At 57.1% G+C, this 22,425-nt stretch overlaps 1 protein-coding gene across 1 annotated transcript in view; it reads left to right on the top strand.

Moving 5' to 3' along the window:
• COL22A1 (collagen type XXII alpha 1 chain) overlaps positions 1–22,425 on the top strand; it is a 212,646-nt gene that overhangs the window by 116,024 nt on the left and 74,197 nt on the right. The window contains exons 24-36 of the mRNA XM_072949767.1: positions 314–367; positions 1,027–1,080; positions 3,238–3,291; positions 4,226–4,279; positions 7,911–7,955; positions 8,491–8,553; positions 9,019–9,072; positions 11,669–11,710; positions 14,446–14,478; positions 18,744–18,797; positions 19,073–19,126; positions 19,925–19,978; positions 20,869–20,913. Of these exons, the coding sequence (XP_072805868.1) occupies positions 314–367; positions 1,027–1,080; positions 3,238–3,291; positions 4,226–4,279; positions 7,911–7,955; positions 8,491–8,553; positions 9,019–9,072; positions 11,669–11,710; positions 14,446–14,478; positions 18,744–18,797; positions 19,073–19,126; positions 19,925–19,978; positions 20,869–20,913 (660 nt within the window). The remainder of the gene's footprint in view (positions 1–313; positions 368–1,026; positions 1,081–3,237; positions 3,292–4,225; positions 4,280–7,910; positions 7,956–8,490; positions 8,554–9,018; positions 9,073–11,668; positions 11,711–14,445; positions 14,479–18,743; positions 18,798–19,072; positions 19,127–19,924; positions 19,979–20,868; positions 20,914–22,425) is intronic.

Raw genomic sequence — 22,425 nt, 5'->3', positions numbered from 1 at the left:
GTGTGTGTTTATTCATGCAATACATGTTTATTTTAAATGTTCAAATACACTAGATAGATACCAGAGTAGATAGTGTAACAGACAGATGTATACCCATCACCCAGACAGTACACATGTTGGCATTTTGCAAATTTTACTTCAGATCTTTTCTTTTTGCTTTTGTTCCTTTTTGTTTAAAAAATAAGGTATTTCAAATAAAGCTGCAGGTCCACCCCATCACCGTGTCCTGGACCCTCTCCTCCCTCCAAGCACAGCACCACCAGGGGGCTGCTGCCCGCACGTCCGTAACCCAGGCCATGCTCTTTCTTTACAGGGCCCCCCAGGACCACCTGGCCTCCCAGGCCCCCCTGGACCCGGAGGCCCGCCGGTAAGATAGGTTTTGAGTTTCTCTTCCCAGGGCACTTAGATGGAGATTTCATGGCCCTGGGAGCTGGGGACATCTTTGTGTGTAGCCACCTGTTGGTTCTTTGTCCAGGACCAGAGCAAAGACACAAAGAAGGAGGGCCCCCCAGACACCCCTGGAGCCCCTTAGATCAGAAATATCCCCTGAGCTCACGTGGCACGTGGGCTGGCTGCTTCCAGAGATGCGCTGAAGCAGCTTGGGCTGGGCTTGCCCTGCGGGGCTGCTTCAGGAGTGTGTGGCTTGCCTCTGAGACACACACTCCCCTCCTCCACTTCAGGAGCACCTGGGAAAGTTCCTCTGGAGGCTGAGCTGGGGGGGGGCGCAGACCCAGCTGTGGGCAGAGGGAGGTGGTTCCACCCACCCCACCAGGTAGTAATGACGGTGACAGTGGCCCCAACTGCAGACCAGACAAGCCCTGGGCTGGCCGGCCTGAGTGGTATGACCACTCCACGTTTCACAGTGGCTCACACTGAGGACAGCCAGATTCCCCCCACCCCCATGTAACTGCCTCGGGGCCCTGTCAGAGCTAGAGGCCTGGGCTTCTGCCCGGAAGAGCGCTGGGAGAGAAGCTCTGACACTCAGAAGAGGGCAGACTAACCGTTCTCATGTGGTTCCCTTCCCAGGGTTTACCTGGAGAGATCGGCTTCCCGGGAAAACCTGGGCACCCCGGGCAGGCGGTGAGTGACCGGGGGCCTCCCCCCCGCAACCCCGCATCCTCCCCTCTTCATCGCTCTGTGTCCCAGCGGGGGGGGGGGCGGGCCCTTCCAGCTGGGGGCACTCCATGCCCTTGCCTCCCTGTCATCGTCAGTGGGGACCCAGGCCCCTGCTCTCAGCCTGGCTTCTCGGCTCTGTGGTGTCTGCCACATGTTCTGTCTCCGAGGTGCCTCCTCCATGCCCCCAGCGGGGTACAGACTGGAGCACCCTCTTCCCAGGCCACCACTTGTGCTCTTGTCACCCAAAGGCCAATTGGAAAGTCCTTTGCTGCTTTGAATGTGACTTCTTGTCTGCAGGGACACCTGCAGAGGGTCGCAGCAGTGATGGAGGTGGAGACGTGAGAAGTGGTCCAGACGTGGCAGGGCTCCTCCTGTCATCGTCCTGATAGCGCTCCTGCTTTCCCAGCCGGAACCATCCTCGGCATCCAGGCCCTCTCATTCCTCTAAGTCCTGAGGGTGGAGCTCGTCCGCCTTTATCTGTGCGTGTAGCGGGTGCAGATTCAGGCTGGGTGTCTCCTGCCACTTTGTCTGTAGCTCTTCGGGGCAGGCTGGTAGGGGTGGCCCGTGAGCCTCTGATACCCTGTGACCAAGAGGGACCGTCACAGACCTGGCGATGGCCCTCGGGAAGCCCTGCTCGCCTGGAAGGGATTTCCTTAGCGCTAGTTCTCTTGTGGGGCCAGCGGGGGGGGGGAGGCCGTGACGCCTGCAGCACTGGTGACAGATCCAGACGTTGGAGGAAGGGTGATGGAGGAAAATCAGACTGTGAAGCGCACAGCTGTCCCCTTGTCGCTGGACCACTGGGGGCTGTAGATGGAGGCACCCAGGAGGCAGGGACAGTGATAGCTGGATGCCGGCACTCCCAGCTCTGCTGAGCTCTGGGTACCACGGCGAAGGGTCTCGAGTGTAAACTCAGTGCTGTGATGTGCACTCTCAGGTGTTTTCCACATCTGGAACATCCAGTCAACTGTCACCAACAGGCGTTCCTGAACACACAGGCAACGCAGTTTCACCCACAAACATTTTCCTACAATGAGCGTGCCGTCTAAGCTCAGACACGTGAATGATCTCGTCTGATCTAATTTTCGTCAGAAAGCATATGCGTCAGTGTGAGCATTCAGGAGAGGGCAGGGGTTGCAGGAAGGAGGAAAGAGTCAAAGGCGCCCGTTTATGGTCTATGAGGGGAGGCTCTGGCCGCTGAAGGTTGGAAGCACTGCTCTTGGGTTTGGTATCTGCTTTTCATCAAGGTCATACTTCCGCTGACCCGAGTGCCCTTGGCCCCCCAGACAAGGCCGTCCCCCGACTCCAGGGGCCCTGACTCCCAGGACCCCTGCTCTGGGGCGGCGGGGCTGTCCTCTCAGTAGACCACCAGCCCAGGCTGGAGACGCAAGGAATTAAGAGTCTTGGGTGGCAGGGGAATCTCTTGGCAGAAGAATTATCAGGTTTATTTTTTAAAGTGACTTTTGCCTGGCCCTTAGGCTGTCAAAGCAATTACATGTAAATATCATCTCAGGCTGGGGCCTGGCTTCCCTTAAGTCTGTCTTGGGGGACTGTGTGCACCTGATGCGTCATTTAGGGCACAGAAGGGAAAGGGGCACCGGGGTAGCGGAAGGTGGAGCCAGGAGGCATGGGTTTCAACCCCGTGGGTCCCCATTCCGGGGTGTGGGACATGGAGTAAGTCACTCAGCCCTTCAGAACCGCTGCCTCCTTACCTGCAGTAGCCCCTGTCCTTACCACGTCCTGGGAGGGGGCAGTACCTCGTATAGAGAGTAGGACACAGCTCCTCGCTGTCGTCATCAGAGATAAAAGGCAGACTGAGCAGAGCCAGCCCCGTAGACTGACCCCCTGCATGTTGATGGGCAGTGGTGGGGGGCGTAGCGGTGGGAAGGGAGGAGACGGCGGCCGAGAGAGGAGAGCACGGGGGTCGTGCGGGCGGTGCCCTCCCCAGGGGCCCCGTGGAGGCTGAAGGCAGACCTGCAACCATCACCGCCAGGTCCAGCCGACCGCAGTGCGTCCCTCGCCCAGCTTCTGACGGCAGCATTCACTCCAGGCTGGAAACAGCTCAGTGCCCGGCTGCTCTAACGGTGCCTTCCGTGTTGGTCTGTTCTCTCCCCCACGGCTCAGGGACCACCAGGGAAGGACGGGCTGGACGGACCCCCAGGCCTGCCGGGACCCAAGGTTGGTGTGAGTCTGGGCACTTGAAACACGGAAGCCAAAGAGATTTTTGATTGTTCGGGAATTCGGAAGCATGTTGGTGGCCTGGGCCTTGGATCGCGTTTGGAGTCCGGGTCACGCAGGGCTTGGAAATGTTTGGATTTCTCAGTTCAGATGTGGGTGAGCCCTTATTTCTACTTAGGTAATGGGAAGGATTTGGAGGCCTAGGGCTTTTGAATTATTTTGTTAGTAATATGTATTTTTTTCACTTGCAAAGAGGAAAACCGTTCAGATACTCTTACAAACATTAGAGACTTCAATTTAAAAAAATATTCTGGTGGGGCTCATTACAGTGAGGTCATTAAGAGGAGAGTCAGAGGTCAGCTGTCATGAAACTGGGAAGCAGGTTCACCGTTAGCGACTTCAGATGAACAATTAAAAAGCCATATGACCAGTGTCTTAACAAGGGAGTATCACACTCTCACAGCAGACACACCTGAGTCAGCGGTCCTTGAGCGGCAGTTTGTGGGTGTTGTAAGAAAATGCATCTTCCTTTTCAGAAAGCACACTTTTTCATGACCAGATCCAGAACAAGTATGAACTTAAGTTAATTTTGTGGGCATTTTGTGCAAATATTCTCCATCCTCCTCCCTTATCTTTCAAGACAAAAGATAAGGGCTCACCTAGTGTTTTGTGCCTCAAGAACACGTAGGCACTGTCTTCCTTGCTCTGACTCCCTCGGTAGGGGAAGGACACCCTTTCTGCTCCATTATGTCTTGAGAGATCAGAAGTCAGAACCAGTTTGAGCTGCTGGTTTTGATCCCTGTGGTCACACAGGGTTCAGGAAGGTCAGTAGCACGTAAGGATGAGTGGCTGTCTTCCTTCCAGCCTGTCCCTGGGACCAAGTGTGTCTCCAAGCCCAGCCCCTCCTGTTTACTCTTCTCTGCTTTCCTTCCAGGGAGCCCCAGGAGAGAGGGGGGACGACGGTCTGCCTGGACAGCCTGGCCCTCGGGTAGGGACCTCGCCTCCTTCCCCATCACGTCTGTCACCCTAAATGGTGTATTTGGGGTCATGTGCGAATGGTGACTGACAGAGGGTGGGGCCTGGCAGGAGGCAGCCAGGATCCTTGCAAAGAGATGGATTGAAAGGCTGAGGATGGGATCAGGGGGTCCCCAGTGACACAGCCTGGGATTGGCAGCAAGGGAGAGCCACGCCACCCTAGGGCAGAGGAGCAAGGGGAGCGTTCCTGGAGCCTGGGCATGTAGCTGGAGGGGAGCCCCTGAGAGAGCGGCGGTCTTGGGAGGGAGGACATGGTTACTGTCTGGTGCATCCTGGGAGGGAAGCGGCAAGGGGACAAGGCCCCCTCCTCTCTCTCTGTCCCCCCGAGCTTTGCTCTCCCTCCAGTGCTCCCTAGCTCCTGGCCCTGCAGACAGCAGGGAAGTCCGGCTGACCTCTGTTCAACCTCCAGGGCTCCCAGCAGGTGTAGACATGTGGAAGGCGGATCCGAGGGGGAAGCAAAGCGGAGGCCACCCCACATGCTGCGTGGACAGGGCACCTCCTGTGGGTGTGGGGACGGACCCCAAGCACTGGGTTTGGATCACTTGGTGCCCCAGTTCCCTCCAGGAACCACTGCTTCCCTCAGGCCTTTCCTGATGGGCTGCGGGGTCTCATTGAGTCGTAAGGTCTCAGCTCCACACCTCAGGTTTGGTCTGGGCTCAGAGTGCAGTGAGCACAGAGGAGAGGGCTGGACTGTGTGTGCGTGTGCATGTGCGTGTGTGTGTGTGCACGCATGCACTGGGCACAGTCACTGTGGCTCTGGGGAGCCAGTGCCCGGACCAGAGATTGCATGGGGAGCCCTCTCCCTCCCTACGCAGTGCCCCTCACTCTCCCGGGTCAAGAACTACTTAAAGGCCGTGACAGGGTCTTGGGCATCAGTGCTCCCCGCTCCCCGCAGCCCACAGCCCGGCACTTGGTAGGGCCCTGGTCAGGGTTTGCTGGATGGGGGCTGAATGACAAAACTCAGCCCAGCAAGGGCACAGACACGGCCTGGACTCAGCCCGGGGGTGACCCTCTGCTCCCGAAGCCGGACTCCGGTCACCTTACTGACCCGTGAAGGGCTGACTGGCAAATCCGCGGACCCTAGTTCCCCACTGTGTTACTTTTTCAAGACGTGGTCATTCTTTAGAAGATGCAATTCAAATGGAGCCGAGCAGGCACAGGTGACAACGCAGCCCAGCTCTCTCAGGGACGCCTGGGGGGACTCTGCACAAAAGAGCGTCCACTAGGAGACCCCGTCTTCTGGGCTCCAGATTCCAAGAATTTGGCCCTCCTGCTTTTTTCCCGTCCGGGCGCAGCGAACCATCCCACTGCCGCTTGTCAGCACAGCCGTCCTTTGTATTTTAAGACCCAACATTCACGTTTTAAAAAAATCTTTATGATGATCCCCAGTGATTGAAAGGCTGTGTTTTGTCCACACGTCCCCTGCCCTGAGGCGTCGTATGGGGGTGAACCACACAGTCTTCTGAGAACCAAGACCACCTTCCAGTGTTTGGCTGAAATTCAGTCGTTTTCTGGAAATAACTTAGAGTGTTTGCATAGTTGGCTGTTCTTTTCCGTGTTGGACTTCATGGACTTTGTGGAGTTGTGTTTCCTCAAATCTGTGAGCCGGCAAATCCTCTGGACTTAGACCGTGTGAGCGTCCACGTTCCAGTCTATAGGCTTCGGAAGGAATCCGCTCCCCCGAGTGCCCTGTGCACGATTCCGTGGAGGAAGGTGACGGGTCAGCAGTGCTGGGGTGAAACTAGAGCTGCCTCCGGGATTTCTTTAGTCTCTCCGTCTGCATGTTCTGTATTTGTGCTGACCCCTAAGGGCTGGTTCAGAGAAGTTCGTTACTGCAGCACACGTGTCGTTTTTGTGCGTTTCTAGTGCGATGTGCTCCAAACGTTTCTCTAGAAAGTTCAAAACTGTGCATGCCTGCGGTTAGGATGCTTTTACGTCACACTTCGTAGCTTCAAAGGAGACCTGGCAGGACGTCTCGTTACCTAATTTTGACAACGTGCCAACTAAAGATGAATATCTTTTGAGGACCAATATGGGCACATTCTGACAGCAGTTCTCAGGGCCACTCAGGGAGGGGACTGCTTGCAGGACAAGCAGACGCATCGACCCCTGAGGCTTCTGTCAAGAGCTGGGATGCCGCCCAGCCCTGCAGTGGGGGTTATGGCTCAGGGTTCAGAGCACGAATTAAGGGGGCAATTCGGCTGGCCTTCAAAATGCTTCCTCCCCAAACGCAGCCCCACAGCGCCTTTCTCAGGAGCGATTCCCACGGCAACGGTGCTATCTTCCCAACAGATTTAAAGTGACAGTTTGTATAGCAAGTCTTTGCACAGCTCTGGTTGGAGCAGGTCTTACAAATTGCGCTTGTGAACACAGACTTGATGGGAGACTGGGAGGGCGTCCGGAGTTCCTGTGTGCACTCCCTCTGGACACCCGTTCTCCTGCAGGATAAAACGTGTGCTTAATTGGTTGATGCTAAACAATGCTTTTAGTTTCTTTCTTTTTTTCTTTTTCTTTCTCTGCGGTAAGTGGTGGTGTGGTGCACCCTTCACTGCCAGTGGAGTCCGGCATAGCTGCAGGAAAACTCTGTGTATGAGCGCCCTCTCATTCATTCACTCACTCATTAATTCATGTGTCCACTGACTTAGCAGAAAACCACATTTCCTTATGGAAATCTATGTAGAGGCCTTACTAAGTAGCATAGTGATGTTAGGAAGGAAGTGTCATTCTAGAAGTTAGTGTTTCTCAAGACACACAGCTGGTTGGAAATTACAGCCCCCGCCCACCCCCAACACACACCTCTTCGCATCAGGGACCTGTAGGGACCTGGTAAGCACAGTGGCCTGATGCTGTCGGGTCAGAGACCAGGCCCCTCTGGTCCTGCAGCCCCCACTGCCACGTGACCACAACATGCTCATCAGGAAACTCGTGGCTGAGAGCAGAACTTCATCCAGGCCACTGGAGCCAGGGTGTCCCCGCCAGAGGCTTGCTTTCCAGTAAAAGTCTGGCTGTTTCACAGCATTTCACCCAAGACTGGCCTTGACTGTGGCACGCCGGGGGAGAAGGAAATCGAGGAGAAACATCTCTCCTGCCTGCAGGCTCCTGGGCCGCGGGGCTGCCTGTGCTTCCGAGTCCAGGCGGCGCCGCGGGCTGGCCAGTCAGCTTGGGCAGGTTCACCCCCAGCTGCGCCGTCGCTGGGCCTGGCCGGGGTCTGGGCTTCCCTTAAGGGGAGCGGAGCTCAGCGTCGGGGGTGGATCTGGGGCGCATGGATTTTGGGCTCCTCGCTGTTTTGAATTGTAAGTGTGTAGATTCAGGATGAATGGGTTCCGCCTGCGTAAACGCTGCCAGGGCGACTCCAGAAGTGGTTTCTTCTGAAGGAGGTGAAAGAGCCCGTGGGCGAGTGTGGAAGCCCTCTCTGAGAAGGGCCAGCGCCCCGGTCTAAAGCCTGAGACGCCTGCAACACTGCCCTGAGGACCAAGGGCTGTGGCTGACAGGTGCCCGGAGCGTATGGGGCCAGCTGGGGGTGATGACCGCCCTCTCTGTAATGTCAGTGGAAAATAATGGGGTGTCTGTTACTCCATCTCTAGGGTGAAGTTGGGGAGCGGGGCCTGGCAGGCCGACCCGGAGAGAAGGTCTGTTTGTTCGCTCATTCATTCATTCGTTATTCTGCACTGCACCTTGTATCAGCTGTCTTCCTGGAGTCACGCCATTCATTCCATAGGCATTTATTTACCCAGTGACTGCCAGCATGCCCTGTGCGTGCGCTGCAGTGCTGGGTGCTGGGGGCACCACCATCAACCAGGGGCAGCCGAACAGGTGCAGTGAGCAGTGCCATGCGGGTGAGGGGGGGAGGACATCGGGGAGGCCCCTCCCGCAGACTCGGGCTGGGAGGTGACACTGTGGCTGCTCCAAATGAGGCGTTAGACAACAAGGGAGGAGAAACAAGGGTTCCTGGACAGGGAAGAGCGAAGAGAAGGAGCTTGCGGGCCCCAGCGAGCAGACGCTCTAGAACCCCCTTTATTTGCTTCCCATGTTACCTCCGCTAAGCCAGAGGGCCTTGGGGGGCTGCACTGCAGGAGGTGGAGAGCGCATGCCCCTCCTCCTGACCCCCAGAAGTGCCTCCTCACCGAGGGCCCACTGAGCACAGGCGCCGTGTTCTTTCCACAGGGAGAGGCGGGGCTCCCAGGTTCTCCGGGATTCCCAGGCGTGCAGGGAGAGAAAGGAGAACAGGTGAGTGGTGGCAGCTTCTTCCCAGCAAGGCCGCCCTGCCTGTGCCCGTGGAGAGCAGCCCCCTTTGTTGTCTAAGACCTTGGGGGATGGGTGACCCTTTTGGCTGGGATTAGCGCATATTTCCCCAGCATTTACAGAAGAGAGAGGGAAGGGGGTCAGGCTGCTGTGGTCTATGAACTGGAACAAAAGGCCAGTGGCCGAGGGGTCTCCCTGGAAAGGGTGGAGCATCTCCAGGTGATATTTTTGGGAACAGGGTGGGTGGCGTCATTTGTCAGGTGCCCAGTGGAGAATTAGAGGCTTCGTGTTTAACTGACAGGACACCCCTTGGACTTGGCCTTAGCCATGTCAGGGCAGGTTGGGGAGAAAAAAAGTATTTTGCCCAAGGTCCCAGTGCCCTTACCTGGAAGAGGCCGTCATTACACTCAGTTGAGTTCTCATGTTTTCTAATTTCATCTTTCTCTGTAGGGAGAGAAGGGGGAGCGGGGGCTCCCGGGACTGAAAGGTGACCGAGGAGAAAAGGTAGGACTGCTGCTGTCACCCTGGCCATCAACCCTACGAGCTGCAGAGCCTCCCCTCCATAGTTTGTGTGCACTGTCTGCAGTGAGCTTCATTCTCGGAGTCAGAGAGGTGGCCTGGGTTACAGTCCTGGTTCCACCCGATGTGAGCATCTTATTTGACCTCGCTGTGCCTCCCTTGCTGGCCTGAAAGTGGTTCCACTAATATAGGCCGGTATCCACAGGCAGCTGGTTCCAGGAGCCCCTGCAGATACCCAGATCCATGGATGCTCAAGACTCCTATTTAAAATGGTGGCATATGAGGAATAGCGGACCCCTCGGGAGGCGGGGCTGACTGTACCTCTCCCCAAGGGGTTTAGTAAAGCGTAGGTACTCCCCTGCTTGGGGAGTGAGTTCCTGCGGGCTCGCTGTGCGCCAGGCCCTTGGGAAGCACTGCACGGGTAGTGACTCAGGTGATCCGCATGGCAGTCCAGAGAGGGGTCATGTTAGCAGCAATGCCCCAGTTTTCAGATGAGGAAGCTGAGGCACAGAAGACCAAGCTGCCTTCCCGGAGCTGCGGGGATGGAGGGCGGTCGGGTCAAGACCTGAACCTCAGTCTGGGCCCAGCGTCCTGGCTCCTGGCAGAACCACACCTCACACGGGCCTGGCCCGAGGCGGAGTTGGGGCCTGAGGAATGGTCACCGCCCGAAGGGCGCCCCCCACCGCCCTCACCCCTCTCCCCAACGGTGCTGTCAGCTTGTTCTCCCAAGTGCGCACTTTCTTCCCCTGCAGTGTCCTGCTCTCCTTCTGCCCTGACTCCCATCCCCCTCTGCCCGGCTTTGTTCTGGGCGGACCTGCCATCTGTATATAAATAGAGATCCTGGAATGGGCAGGGCTTTGGTGGGTGAGCCATCAGACCTGCTGCTTTCCTGGGCATTTTCACTTGAGCAACTCATTTCCGGGCTGCGGAGGAGTCAGTGAGACCATTAAGCCCCTTTCGTTGCTTTGGCAGAATCGCCGGGGCCACGGCAGAATCACAGTCAGGCTTCCAAAGACTGTTCTGCTTTTCTTTTCCTCCGGAGAAATATGTAATAATAGACCATTCTGGTTTTAAAAAAATCTAAAACAAGACATTAAAGCCGCATTGCCCCGGCTGACTGCCTGTGCATCCTGGCCTCAGCTCTCCTGTCCACGCCCTCCCTCCCGCCTGCTGTGAGCATTTTGGCTCCAGGGCGTCTTGGAAAGTAGATGTGATATGACTTCCCATCAGCTGGGGCCTAGAGAGTTAAACCACGGAGAGGCTGGGATGGGAGCCCAGGATGGTCACCTTAACTCCAAAACTCACAGACCCTTCTGCAGCCAAGCCTTGGTCTCCAAGTCAGAGAGCTGCCCGGGCCCTACCCCGTTGGCCCCCGACCCTTCCTTCACTCCGCAGCCCTGGGGGTGGGGGGCAGTCTCGAGGCCCTCGGGGTTGGAGACCCGTCTCTCCCCCGTCCTCTTCTTGTTTACGTCTGTTCGTACGTTTCACTGGGAAAAACCCTCAGCTCTGAGCTTTGAGTCCTTTGGACTTTTTAACACAGGGTCAGTAGGTTTAGATGAGACTGGTTCTGGAGCGTGAGGTTAAAAGTGTCAGGGAGAGAGCTGGGTAAACTCAGATAACGCAGGTAGCACTGAGGAAGGATCTTTCTCTCCGAAGCATCTGGAACAGTCAGGGGAATGCTGCTCAGTGTCTAAGGGCTTGAATTCTGAGTCTAAAACCAGGGTGAGCCGTTTGCTGGCTGTGAGACTGTGGGCAGGAGCTGTTCGTTCGTTTGTCCACGGATAACCACGTGTGGACCCGGGCCTGCAACAGGCCTGACCCTGGGCTGCTGGGAACACAGCTGGGCGTAGACATCCATGTGCTGACACCGTGGTGGCTCACGTGGTTCGACAGGCTTTGGGGACCATTCCTCCTGCGTGGAGCAGCCCAGGGACCTCCTTTCCTCAGGGAAAATGCGGTAACAGTTTCCTCCTTGTTGCGCCTCTGCTGAAGATGACTTCACTCAGGTCCCCGTATGATGCTGGGAGCTGTATGTACTGGTATCATTATTTTGCAAAGAGAAAAACAAGCCAATAGAGGTAAAATAATGTACAAAATGGTAGAGTTAGGTTTCAAGCTCAGGTGATTCAACTCCCCAGCCTGTGCTGTTCACAGGAATGCAATGTTGGTCCCCCAGCCCCCTGAGAAGAGCCTGTCCCCTTCAGAGAGGGTGGGGCAGGGCCCAGGGGGGCCTGTAAGGGGGCTCAGGTCTTTGCGCTCCAGCGCAGCTTGGGGTGTTTGCTGCAACAGGTGGGGAGTCACCCAAGTGTCATCAGCAGGCAGATGGACAGTGGATCAGTGTTCCCACGCGCACCATGCAGGAGTGCAGAGTGATGTAAATGGCCTGCAGCAACACACGGCAGCGTAGACACTTCTCACAACACGAGGCTTCGTATACCTGAAATATTTTATAATTCAGGATCAGTCTGTCTTATCAAGATTGATGCTGGTGGGTGATTCTGTTGTCTGGGGCGAGGTGTCCCAGGACGAACAGGGTTGGGGGCAGGGTTAATTGTAGTTTATTTTCTATTTCTTCATCTAGGGTGATGCTGGCCCAGCCGGCCCCCCTGGCTCACCTGGAACTGTAAGTGACCCTTCTCCTCCTTTGAATTCCTGGGGCACTGGGATGTCCCCTCCCTCCACACATACCGCTTAGTCGCAAACATCGTTTCAAGGGAGTTTGCCAATAGCTAGACCTGTTCCGAGGTCTCATAACCCAAAAATGCATAAGCTCCTCTGAGAACCACCTCGTGTTCATTGACTGACTTTATTCAGCAATTACAGTTACTGTTTGTCCGAACATTGACTAGATGCTGAGAATCCACACCTGCCTATTGCTTGTGGGGAAACAGAGGTCCAGAGACAGGAAGCAGCTTGTCCGGGGTCAGGCTTCAGGGTGGACGTACAGCCCTGGCTCGTGCCTCCGCCGTCCTCGGGTCTGAGGCTGGGCATCGTGAGTTGGTGTTGACAGTGAGTGAGAGCCAGGGCTTTGGAGCTGGAAACAAGTGGGTTTGAACCCCAGCTGCGCCATTCACCAGCACTCACCAGCGCTGTGGTCTTAGATATGCTGCTCAATGTCAGAAACTAGGTCTTCTCAGCTGTCAAGAAAAATGTTCTACCCAGCCAGCTTGCACATTTATAGTGAAAATTAACTGAAATAATGTCAGATATATAGCTCGGTTTCTGGTACATAATAAACACTAAATTTTTTAAAAACCTGTATAAGTATGTGAACATATTCGGCATGCTTTTTTTCATTTGAATGTTCCTTCCAAGCCTGGATGTTCTATGCTTTGATCAGATGAGTTCGGGGAAGGTGGACATGGCTCCGGGTGCTGGCCATGACCGGGCAAGTAGAGGTTGGTGGTTAGGAGCCAGGGCAGGGGCCTGCCTGGAGGGCAGGAGATAGAAGAGCCTGAACACCCAGAAATCCTGCGTGCGGTGCATTAGAAAGCTGTGCTCTGTGGTTTCTATGTGTGTTAATCATGATTCCTCAACTCGGTCTCCTCCCGACACACACACCCATCAGCACGAGACCGACCATTCCGTGAAGATGTGGCAAGAATCTCAGAATCACGTGCAGAGTCGAAACTGGTCGTGTACAGTTTTTTGTTTATTTAACACAGGCAGGCACGCAGAGAGATGAGCGCCGCTGTCTGGTGAGAGCACGTTGGTGCACTTACTTGAGAAGTTCCTTGGTGTTAACATATCATGAAGTGTCTGCCCGTTAGTTTAGAGAGTCTCTTTCTTGGCATCTCTCCTAAGAAAACTACTTGCATTGTGTTTTTTAAAAACTTACAAAAATTTACATTGTGGTGTTACTTAGAATGAAAAATTACAGGCAGCCTGCATGACCAGAAGCAAAGAATAACTAGCCCACAGGATAGCCATATTATGGAATCCTACTTCATTAAAATAAATATGCTGTGTGTACGGCTTTAAAAAGATACCAGTACTCAGGAAAGATAAAGTGGAAAGAGCGATCGGTGAATTACGGCACGTGTCAAGGTTAGCATGGCTGCTGCCCACGCACGATGCCAGCCCCTGCTCCCGCGTTTGCTGGCTGGGGGGACTTCATTAAGTAGTTTCCTTCTCTGTCCTTCGTTTTTCTTATGAATGAAGCAGGGCAAAAACAGATCAGCGACCTCTCAGACTTCCCGTGAAGAACATATAAGTTAATACGTGGAAACAACCATCGGTAACAATGCTCGCCGTTACTGTTCGTGTAACTCTCACACAAAGTCGTGCGTCTCCGCACATTTATAATTGTATGGAAATATATACAAATGGGTCTGAAAATATCTAAACTGGAGAACAGGAGACGGGGAGGTAAGGTTAGGAAATCTCTTTTTTTCCTTCTGTTTTGAATTCATTGTGTTTTTTACTAGAATCCATGATATCCTTTTGTCCATTCATTTTTACTTGAGCCCCGGCTGTGAGCCGGGCATTGGCAAAGTTTGGACCCTCTGGGGCTTACAGACTAGCCAGGAAGATAAACTCTAGTCACATAGTGCCCCAGATAAACATATCTTGCAAATTATAGTAAACGCATTCACAGAAAAGGGCAGCGTGCATGCCACGGGGTCTAATTTATATTTGAGTGGTGGGAGCGAGGGGGACCTTCAAAGACACGATGTTCAAACAAGCCCCACAGGATGGGCTTAGTCAGTTAGATCAAGGGAGGAGGCGAGCGTGTTCCAAGCCAGAGGAGCAGCCTGCGCGAAAAAGCGTTGGGGCTGGAGAAAGCACGAGGCCTGGGAAGCATTCAGTGCTGCGTGGAAGGAGGGCCACGCAGGGGCCAGTCCGCGGGGTGTTCATCTGCCGAGACAGAGTTCATATCTGCTGAGCTCTCTGTCCCCAGAGCTGCGCTCCTGCAGCTGGCATCCTCCTCACCTGCGTCGAAGCCAGTAGACGCTGAAAGTGAAAGGGGGACTGGTTAGGGACCCAGCCATCCCGGCCGGCCCTGATGATTTGCATGAATGATTGCATTTCGGCCTCACCACACCCTGAGCAGAGAACATCCATCCCCTCCTTACCACTGAGAGCGCAGAAGCTGCTCGCTGTCTGAGGGCACCCAGTGTCAGGTGGGGGCGATGGGATCTGAGCTTGGGCCGCGGGCCTCGAGTTTCCACCTCTAACCACTGTGCTTTCCTGACTTCATAAATCCTCAGGGGCTTTAAAGGAATGTGTGATCCTAATTGTCGAAACAGTACTCATTGGAGGAACCCTTGGGGCTGCGTTCTCCACTTGGTAAATCTCTCAGAGGCAAGCTTTTGAAATGAATTCACGTTTTCCCAATTTCTGTGGTTTCCTTTTCAGACGTCCCTCTTCACGCCACACCCGAGACTGCCAGTAAGTAGCAGTGGCCCCATGTCCCCCCAGGGTGCTGCCTGGTATCCCCCCAGCCTGGCTCACCATGTCCGCAGGTGCTCTGGGAGCTGGGCTGGGCTGCATCCTGACTGTCAGCGCCACGTGCGAGTCACGTGCCAGACCTTGTCCTGGCAGCCGGTGGGGATCGGGCCCTGCAAGGAACCGGCTCCACGTCAGGCAGGACGTTCCAGGGGGGCCTGGGGGTTGCCTCCCAGTAGCCAAGGGCAGAGGCCAGCCCTCTCTTTGGGTCAAGCTCCGCTTCACTACCTGGAGGGGCTGGTGGCTCCCAGGAGGACAGGATCTCGTGACTTTCAGAAGATGAAAGAGCAGAGCAGACAGCTGCTGTGGGTGTCAGCAGTGAGGGGACCCGGGACTGGAGGGGACAGGTCTAAGAGGGGCTGCTCAGAGGACACGGAGTGCTGAGCTGGCTTGGGGGTGTGGCTGATGGCGGGAGAGCTTATGGCTTCTTGTGAAGACGCAAACACGAGACAGAAAAGGAAGGTCACTGCGGCTGCAGCCTCTAGGAACCCTGCCCTACGCCTCCCATGAGCGGCTCCAGTGACAACGAGCATGTTCAGGATGGCTGGTACCCTTGACAACACCGAGGGCAGCAGACTCGCCTCCCTTGTTCGTTTGCTCTCGGCCGCACTTCTCCGGCATGAGGACTTGCTCCGCTGCACCACGCGCGGCGGCCCAGAGGCTTGTGTGGGGAATCCTCCTCCGCGTTTTCACCACTGAGTAGACACGGCCTCCGAAGCTAAGACGCATCCTGTGTACAGTGGGAAAGAACAGAGTAGGAGGGAAGAGCGAGCTGGTGCCAAAATCATCCAGGAGCCGGGGGATGTTGAGCTGCTTTGGAGGAAGAGCTGGGAGGAAGCGGGGGCAGGAGGGCCTGCCCCTGGGCAGCGCGGGCTGCAGGGGGGCTGGGAGATGCCTGCGGAAGGGGTGGGCTCGGGGCCCTGGCTGTGTCCTCTCCTGTCTCAGAGGAAGGGCTCGAAGGGTCAGGGCACCAGAGCATCCAGCGCGGCAGGCGGGGTGCAGGCGCCGCTCCCACATCCCTGAGGGCTGCAGATGCGCCATGTCACAGACGATGGCGCCTGGCTCAGAGGAGCGAAGTGCCTTGCAAAGGGCCCTCCTGAGATAGGAATTGAGATGAAGTTTTCGGCCACAAGGCCCTGGAGGAGCCGCTGTCCCCACCCGCTGCTGAGGTTCAAGCCCCGCCCCGTGGGTGGCACCAGCCCCCATCACACTGCCCCACCGCCTCTGGCCTCCAGAGCCACATCCACCTCACAGTGCTTCCCACTCCTCCATCCTCTGAGTCTCCCTCCCTCAGGCCCACCCTGAGCCCCTAAAGCCTGGGGCAAGTCTGCACATCCAGCCTGTCCTTAAAGGAATTGCTCCATACAGGGTGATTTCCAAGGTGTTCCCCTGGAGAGGCAGCTGAGTTGGAGCCTGGGGCCTGTCCAGCCTCCCCTTTGAATCCCAGTGGTGACCCCTTCCTACAGTGTCTGAGCTTTGCAGAAACCAAGAAGCCGTTTTCAGATGCAAAGCAAGGGGATTGTGTCCATGAAAAAAAAAAAAGATTCATCGTGGATTATTGCATGAATTCCTCTGGGGCCTGGCCTCATTGCCATGGTAACCATGTTTGTATTGATGGTTTTTAAAGATGTTCTTCTGTTTGACTTCTCCCTGTTCCCAGCTGTGTGCCTTTGAGTCCCTGCACAGAGGGAGGGGCCGGGAGACTTAGATGGGCGGCGAAGTTTGCGGCACAATTAAGAAGGGAAACAGAAAGGGGGAGGGGGTCGGGAAGTAGAGCCCCAAACCCTTCTGCTCCAGGATCGCAACGTCTCCAGGGGATGTCGGGCACCACACAGGGGTGGGGGGCTCGAGGCGGTGTGGGGCTGGCAGTTTGTGAGAACAGAGCAGGGACTGCTAGGTGGGTGCAGGTGTGGAGAGGGCAGAGGAGAGAGGGCCCATCCCTTATGGGAGGAAGGAGGGGCAGGCGGCCTCTGCTTGGAGAAGTGGCAGCTGAGAGGTCAGGTGGGGCTTCGTCACTGGGAGGCTCGCAGGTGATTCAGAAGCAGCCACCGTGGGAAGGCCGCCGGACTGCACCCCCTCAGCCTGAGAGGGGTCCCAGGACGCCCAGCCAGTGCCCTGCGTTTGCTGAGCCCAGGGGAGGATTTGGCTTGGCTGCCATCACCGGTAGGGGGCAGTCGGAGGAGAATAAAGCCAGTTGAGCTCACCCATTCCGCATTCAGCAGCCGTTAGTCATCATCTGCTGTGCACCCACGAGAAGCCTCTGCCTCTGGGCTCCCGGGCCCCGGGTGGATAATGAGCATCTTGCCTGAGTCCCCAGGGCCCCTCCTCTGGCCTGGCCTGAGCCTGCCCCTGCCAGCCCCAGCGTGCAGGCTTCTCTCCTGTGTGTCACCTGAATCCACCCCGTAAGCCCTTCTGTCTTCACGGATTGTGTCTCCAGAGACTTGAGGCCCAGGCAAAGAATTTTGCAAATCCCCCCACGGGAAATTTTCTTGGAGGAAGTAAGAATATTGTTTGGTGACTGGAGCCAGAGTGTGCTCTTCTCAGCTGGTGGGAAATGGAGATTCTGGAAGAAGGCATGAGCGCACGCCTGTAACCTCTTCTGTGTCGGCAGCACGAAGCCCTCTGCAAGAGCAGTCATTTACTCCGGTCACAGCTCTCCTATGGGGACCACACAGATTTCACTCGACAGGTGATGCAGAGAGAGAGTGGGGACCGCAGCCCCAGGCCATGCAGACACTAACTCTGCGATCAGTGATGAGGTTGTGGGAGGCCAGGCAGGAGCCTCTGGGGCAGGGACTCCGAAACCTGCCCACGTGTGGGTACAGGAAGCGCCGTGGGACCCACAAAGGGCTGCGGCCGTCTGTACTGCTGCTTCTCCGACGAAAGGCTTAGGACTAGCTCGCCCCAGGCTCCCCAACTCAGATGGTAGACTGCCTTCTGGAACCTTCCAGGGTCCTCTCCAGACCTCCTGGTCTCCACAGCCTTTGCCTTCAAACTCCCTACCTGCACAGGACCCCCTTCTACACTCAGGGCAAATGCTCATCCCTTCTCTCTTTGGGCCTTTCTGCAGACGGGGAGCCCAGTGTCTCCCTAAGCAGCCCACCGCCCTCTGGAGGCTCCTTTAGTGAGACCCAGGCCTGGCCCTTCTGCTGCGCGTGCTGGCTGTTCCTCTGCTCTCCCCAAAGAGCCCGCAGACACCTGCGCGTGCCCTTTGTTAGTGCATCCTCATCCTGTGTGAAACAGGGAACCCCTACCCATTTTGCAGATCTAGACACTAAGGTCACTGTGGGCCAATACTTTGCCCGAGGTTACAGGGCTGGCGAGCTGGAGACCTGGCATTCCAGGCCAGTCTGTGTGGTCCGCGGTCTACTGTCCCCATGGTGTCCCCATCCCACATGCTGGCCCTAGAGCCGTGGGAAGGCAGGGACCTGAGCCCTTCCAAGTCTGCCTTTGTTACAGTGTCCTGTCTGCCCACCTTCTCCCCGTCACCTGTGAAGAGCAGGGTGGGGGTCTCCTGTCCCTCCAGCCTTCCTGGGAGGTATGAGGGGAGCCCTGGGTGTGGCACCAGTGGATGAGGAGAAGGACCGATCCCTCCCCCATGAGATTGTCCCATCCCAGGAGCCCCGACACTATGTACTCCTTCCCAGCCCATGCCCGTCTCTTCTGTAGCAAAAGTTAGAAACGCCATTCTGTCCATGAGAGTCCAATGTTCGGTTCCCATTCTGTCCCCGAAGGGCTGGATCTGTTGAACAAAGCCCCTTCCTCAGCTTCTCCATCAAGACAAGAAAGGGGTTGGGTCAGGGGGCCGAGAAAGACCCTTCTTCCTCCCTGCATCCTTCCCACTGGTCACTGATGGGCTCCCGCTAGCCAGGCTCTGGGCTGGGGGGACAGGAATCAGACCACACAGAGAAGTCGGCTGCTGTGGTGCCCGGTGCCGAGGGGGAGAAAGACTGACGTGCGAGCCTGCAACAGCAGGGCTTGGCCCGGCTCAGGAGTCATTCTCCCTGAAGAAGGCGTTCTTGACCTTAGATCTGAAGGATGAGTAAGGCTCTGTCGGAGTCTAGTGGCGTCTGGCTGGAGGGGAGAGGCCCCAGGCCTAGGGGCAGCCCGGGGAGGACGGGTCTGGAGCCTTGCAGGACGGGAAGGCCCGTGTGGCGGGTCTGGGAGCAGGCTGAGCGCGTCTGTACTCTGTGCTTCTCTGCCAACAGGGAGAGCCAGGGCCCAAAGGAGAGAAGGGCGATCCCGGCGCGCCTGGGGACCCGGTGAGTGCCCTGTGCTCGGCCCCACACCCCTGCTCCACGCCCCTCCCTCTGTGCGGCTGGTTTCCCTGAGACAGGATGCTGAGAGCAGAGCAGCTGCAGGTCTGAACTGCGCACAGGAGCCCTGCTGAACCAAATGAGGCCCCTTCCTCGTCCCTCAGGGGTCCAAGGACACCCCCCCGTGGATCTCAAATTATGCCCATTGCACGTGTCCAGGCCTCCCCCACCTGCCCAAAGCGAGGGGTTACCCGGTCCACTGATGGGTTGTTTCATTGCAGGGACCACAGGGTCATCCTGGAGAACTGGGGCCTCGGGGACCCACTGGACCACCGGTAAGAAAACCCTCTGTCCACCTGCTGCCTCGAAATCCCCACCAGCCCCTCCATCTCCTGCTGGCCCTTCTCACCTGCCATTCCCGGAGTGTCCACCAGGGGCGCTGCTGGGACTGCATGAGTCCAGGGCTTTGGCGCTGAGAGGGCCCCACAAAGCGCCCCAAAACGCAGCGCACGGCGCCGGGTCCTGCCTCTGGGCCCCTGGGTGTCGTTACTGTGTCCCTGAGGTGTCGTTTAGGCGAGCTCGGTTCCAGCCACGCCTTCCCTTCCCGACTCAGTGCCGTCAGGCTGGTGGTGCTCAGCTCCAGGGCTGTCCCTGGCTCCCTAAGGCTTTTCAGACGCAGGCAGCCCCTTCCTTCCCGCCAGCCATGACTGGCGGCTCCAGTTTAAATGACACCTGAGTGTGTTGGCATTTTGACTGTATTTTCTGCAGCTTTGGCTTCTTAACTGGGCTCTTTGTTGGGCAGTGGCTCATGCTCTCCGAGAGTTTCCCTGGGAACGACCTGTCAGGGCTCAGACCCCATGGGGCCCTGGGCTGGCTGTGTGCACCTGGCCTGGCCTGTGCCTGAGCCTCGTTTACGTAAAGATGAAGGGTTGGTACTGATCCCTGTGTCCTGGGGGTGGGGAAGATGGCCAGCGGAGGCCAGGAGGTGTGATTCTGCACCTTTAGACCCTGCCCCCTGCCCTCTCGGTTTGGATCACCTGATTCTGATGTTAAGTTCTCCCTGACCTCCCTGCACAGGGCTGAGGACAGCATTGCCTGCGGTGTCCCACCACCACATTTTATTTCCTCTGCAGGGTGCCAGGGGCCAAGAAGGTGCACAGGGGACGCCCGGAGCAGCTGGGAACCCCGTGAGTCCTCATGCGCCACCCGGCCCCCCCACCCCGGGGTCCCACGGGAGGGAGCCTGGGCCGAGCACCTGCCCCTGGGCTCCCAGCTCTCAGCTGACTGTGAGCAAGGGGCCAGGAAGGTGCAGTCCACACTGCAGGGCTGGCCAGGGCTGGGGCCTTCTGAGCAGAGAGGACCAGAGAACATCTCCACAGCGCTCCCAGCACCTTGGGGCTTTGTCCACGTGCCAGCCCACGAAGGGAATCGCCTGCCGCACAAACACGGGTGATCCACATGTGGACACACATGGACGCTCTTTCCCAGATGGGTTTGACACTCCTGGAAGTGTGCCCACGTGCACAGCCGCACCCGCACATTCGGAAACCCGGGTGCCCACATACAGTGATGCACACGCACGCGCACACACACCCCTGATGCAGTTCCAGCCAACCCAGGAAGACACACAGACCTTCATTAGACGAGGGTGTCTTTCTCTGCGACTCCGATCTGGACGGTCTGCTCCATTTTCAGTGTTTCCTTTGCCCCATGCACTTCGGATAGAGGCCAGACGTCACCTAGACCCTCGTGCACGTTAGATCCTGGCTTCCTCTGTGCCTGCCCCCGACAGACACCACCTCTGCCTCCCCCGTGCCTTGGTCTTGAGGAGCTTCCTAGCATCCTCCTGCCTCCTGCCTCCCACCGCTGGGCCAGAGTCTCACTCACTTGAGGCTTGGCTGGTAGAGGCGCTGCAGCACTCAGGCAGGGGTTTATCTCACCTGTTGGGGGAGTTTCAGGTTAGAAACGTTTCTGGCAAGTCAGGGGGAACAGAGTGGAGGTGGGTTTGGAGAGAGCCTGGGGCGACTGCTTGCAGCCAACACGCTGGCCTTTCTAACCTCCTTCCATCTCTGAACAGGGCGCTCCTGGACCTGCAGGTCCCAGTGGCCCCCCAGGAAGTGCGGTGAGTTATCACGGTGGGGGGAGAGGGCAGGGACACCAAAACTGGTTGTGGGTCCACCGTGCCCACCCCCCGAGTTAGCTCACTATCCTCCAGGAAGCTTGGGGGTGTAGGCATCCTCGCTCCCATTTCACAGTTGGGGAAATTGATGTCCCACGGAGTCACCTGGAAAGTTACCAGCCTGAAGCTCTGGGTAGCTCGTGAGGTCTCCAGGTGGCCAGCGAGGCGGCTGTAACTGCTGAAAGCCGCGAGCACCACCGATGCTGGAGTCAGCGTCAGAGGTGCCTTAGAAGGGGCAGAAGCTGAAGGGGCCCTGGCTGTTGGGATGCCCGGGTTCTCGCCCCGGCTCTGTCGCTCACGGGCTGTGGGCCCCTGCCTGGGGCCCCTGGGGGCCTCTGCTTTTCTGTCTTCAAAACGGAGAGAGCGCGCTGTGGTGGTTCACCTATAACATCCCGCTGCACTGGAAGCATGGACACCGCCTCTCCCACATGGGCCCCACGGGGCCTGCTAAGGGACCAGCCTGAAGGTCTCTAGACACTGATTTCAGTTTAACGTGTGCAATAAAACGCCCAGTGGCGTCAGGTCAAGGGCAGCGGAGAGTTGCTCTAAAATAGGTTGAGGTCAGTCCTGTTCAGCCGTCAACCTCCACGTGAAGAATCACAGCAGTTTGGAAGACAGACCCTGGGCGTAGCCACAGGCCAGGCACCGCTCTCCGTGCTTTGCACGTGTCAGCTCATGAGTCATCCCCTCCCTGGCGGGGGCGTTATTACCGCCCCGTTTTACGCAGGAGGGAGCAGGCACGGGGAGACTGACCTGCCGCTCACGGTTGCCATGATCTTGCTGTGACGTCGCCAGAGTCACGTCGCCCTCCCCACTGAGTGTGTGCCACAGACTTCCGGGAGCAACGCTGCTTCCCTTTGCCGAGGGTTTCCTCTGGCTTTTAGAGACCTTATTGCCCGGCCCCATGACACGTGGCCAGAAGCTCCTCCGCCACCAGAAGCAGCCCTGAACGATGGTGTACAAGTGCCCCAGCTCCTTCACCCCGGTGGAGCCGCTCTGAGCACGTGCCTTCATTGGTCCCCAGAGCCCCCGCAGGACTGAGCTCCAGTTACATGAACGTGTCACTACCTGCCTGTCCTCCGCTCTCTCCCCCCCACACTGGTGCACGCGTGGAGCACTTGCACCTGAGCCTTGTCTCAAAAGCCAACCTCCAGGGGGCTCTGAAGACAGGTGGAGCAGGTCTCTGATGCCGAGGCTGGGTTCTTAGGTCACCCTCGTCCTCCCCGGGTTCCTCTCGGAGCCAGGCCCTGCCTGCCCTTTGAGAGCTACAACCCAGGGCAGGCAGAGCGTCTGGAAGCCCACACCTGGGTGTTGGGAGCTCTGATGTGCAAGGCCATGTGAGCAGACTGGGGAGGAACAGCAAAGGCAGGCGGGGAGGAGACAGCAGCAAGGAATTTAAGTCAGGAGTCGGGGACAGTGGGGCTGGAGCTGTTGTGGACCAAAAAGGGGCCTTTT

This window comes from Vicugna pacos, chromosome 25 (genome assembly GCF_048564905.1).
Source record: "Vicugna pacos chromosome 25, VicPac4, whole genome shotgun sequence".
Classification (NCBI taxonomy): domain Eukaryota; kingdom Metazoa; phylum Chordata; class Mammalia; order Artiodactyla; family Camelidae; genus Vicugna; species Vicugna pacos.
Note: the sequence above shows the minus strand (reverse complement) of the source record. Positions and strands in the feature narration are given on the sequence as shown.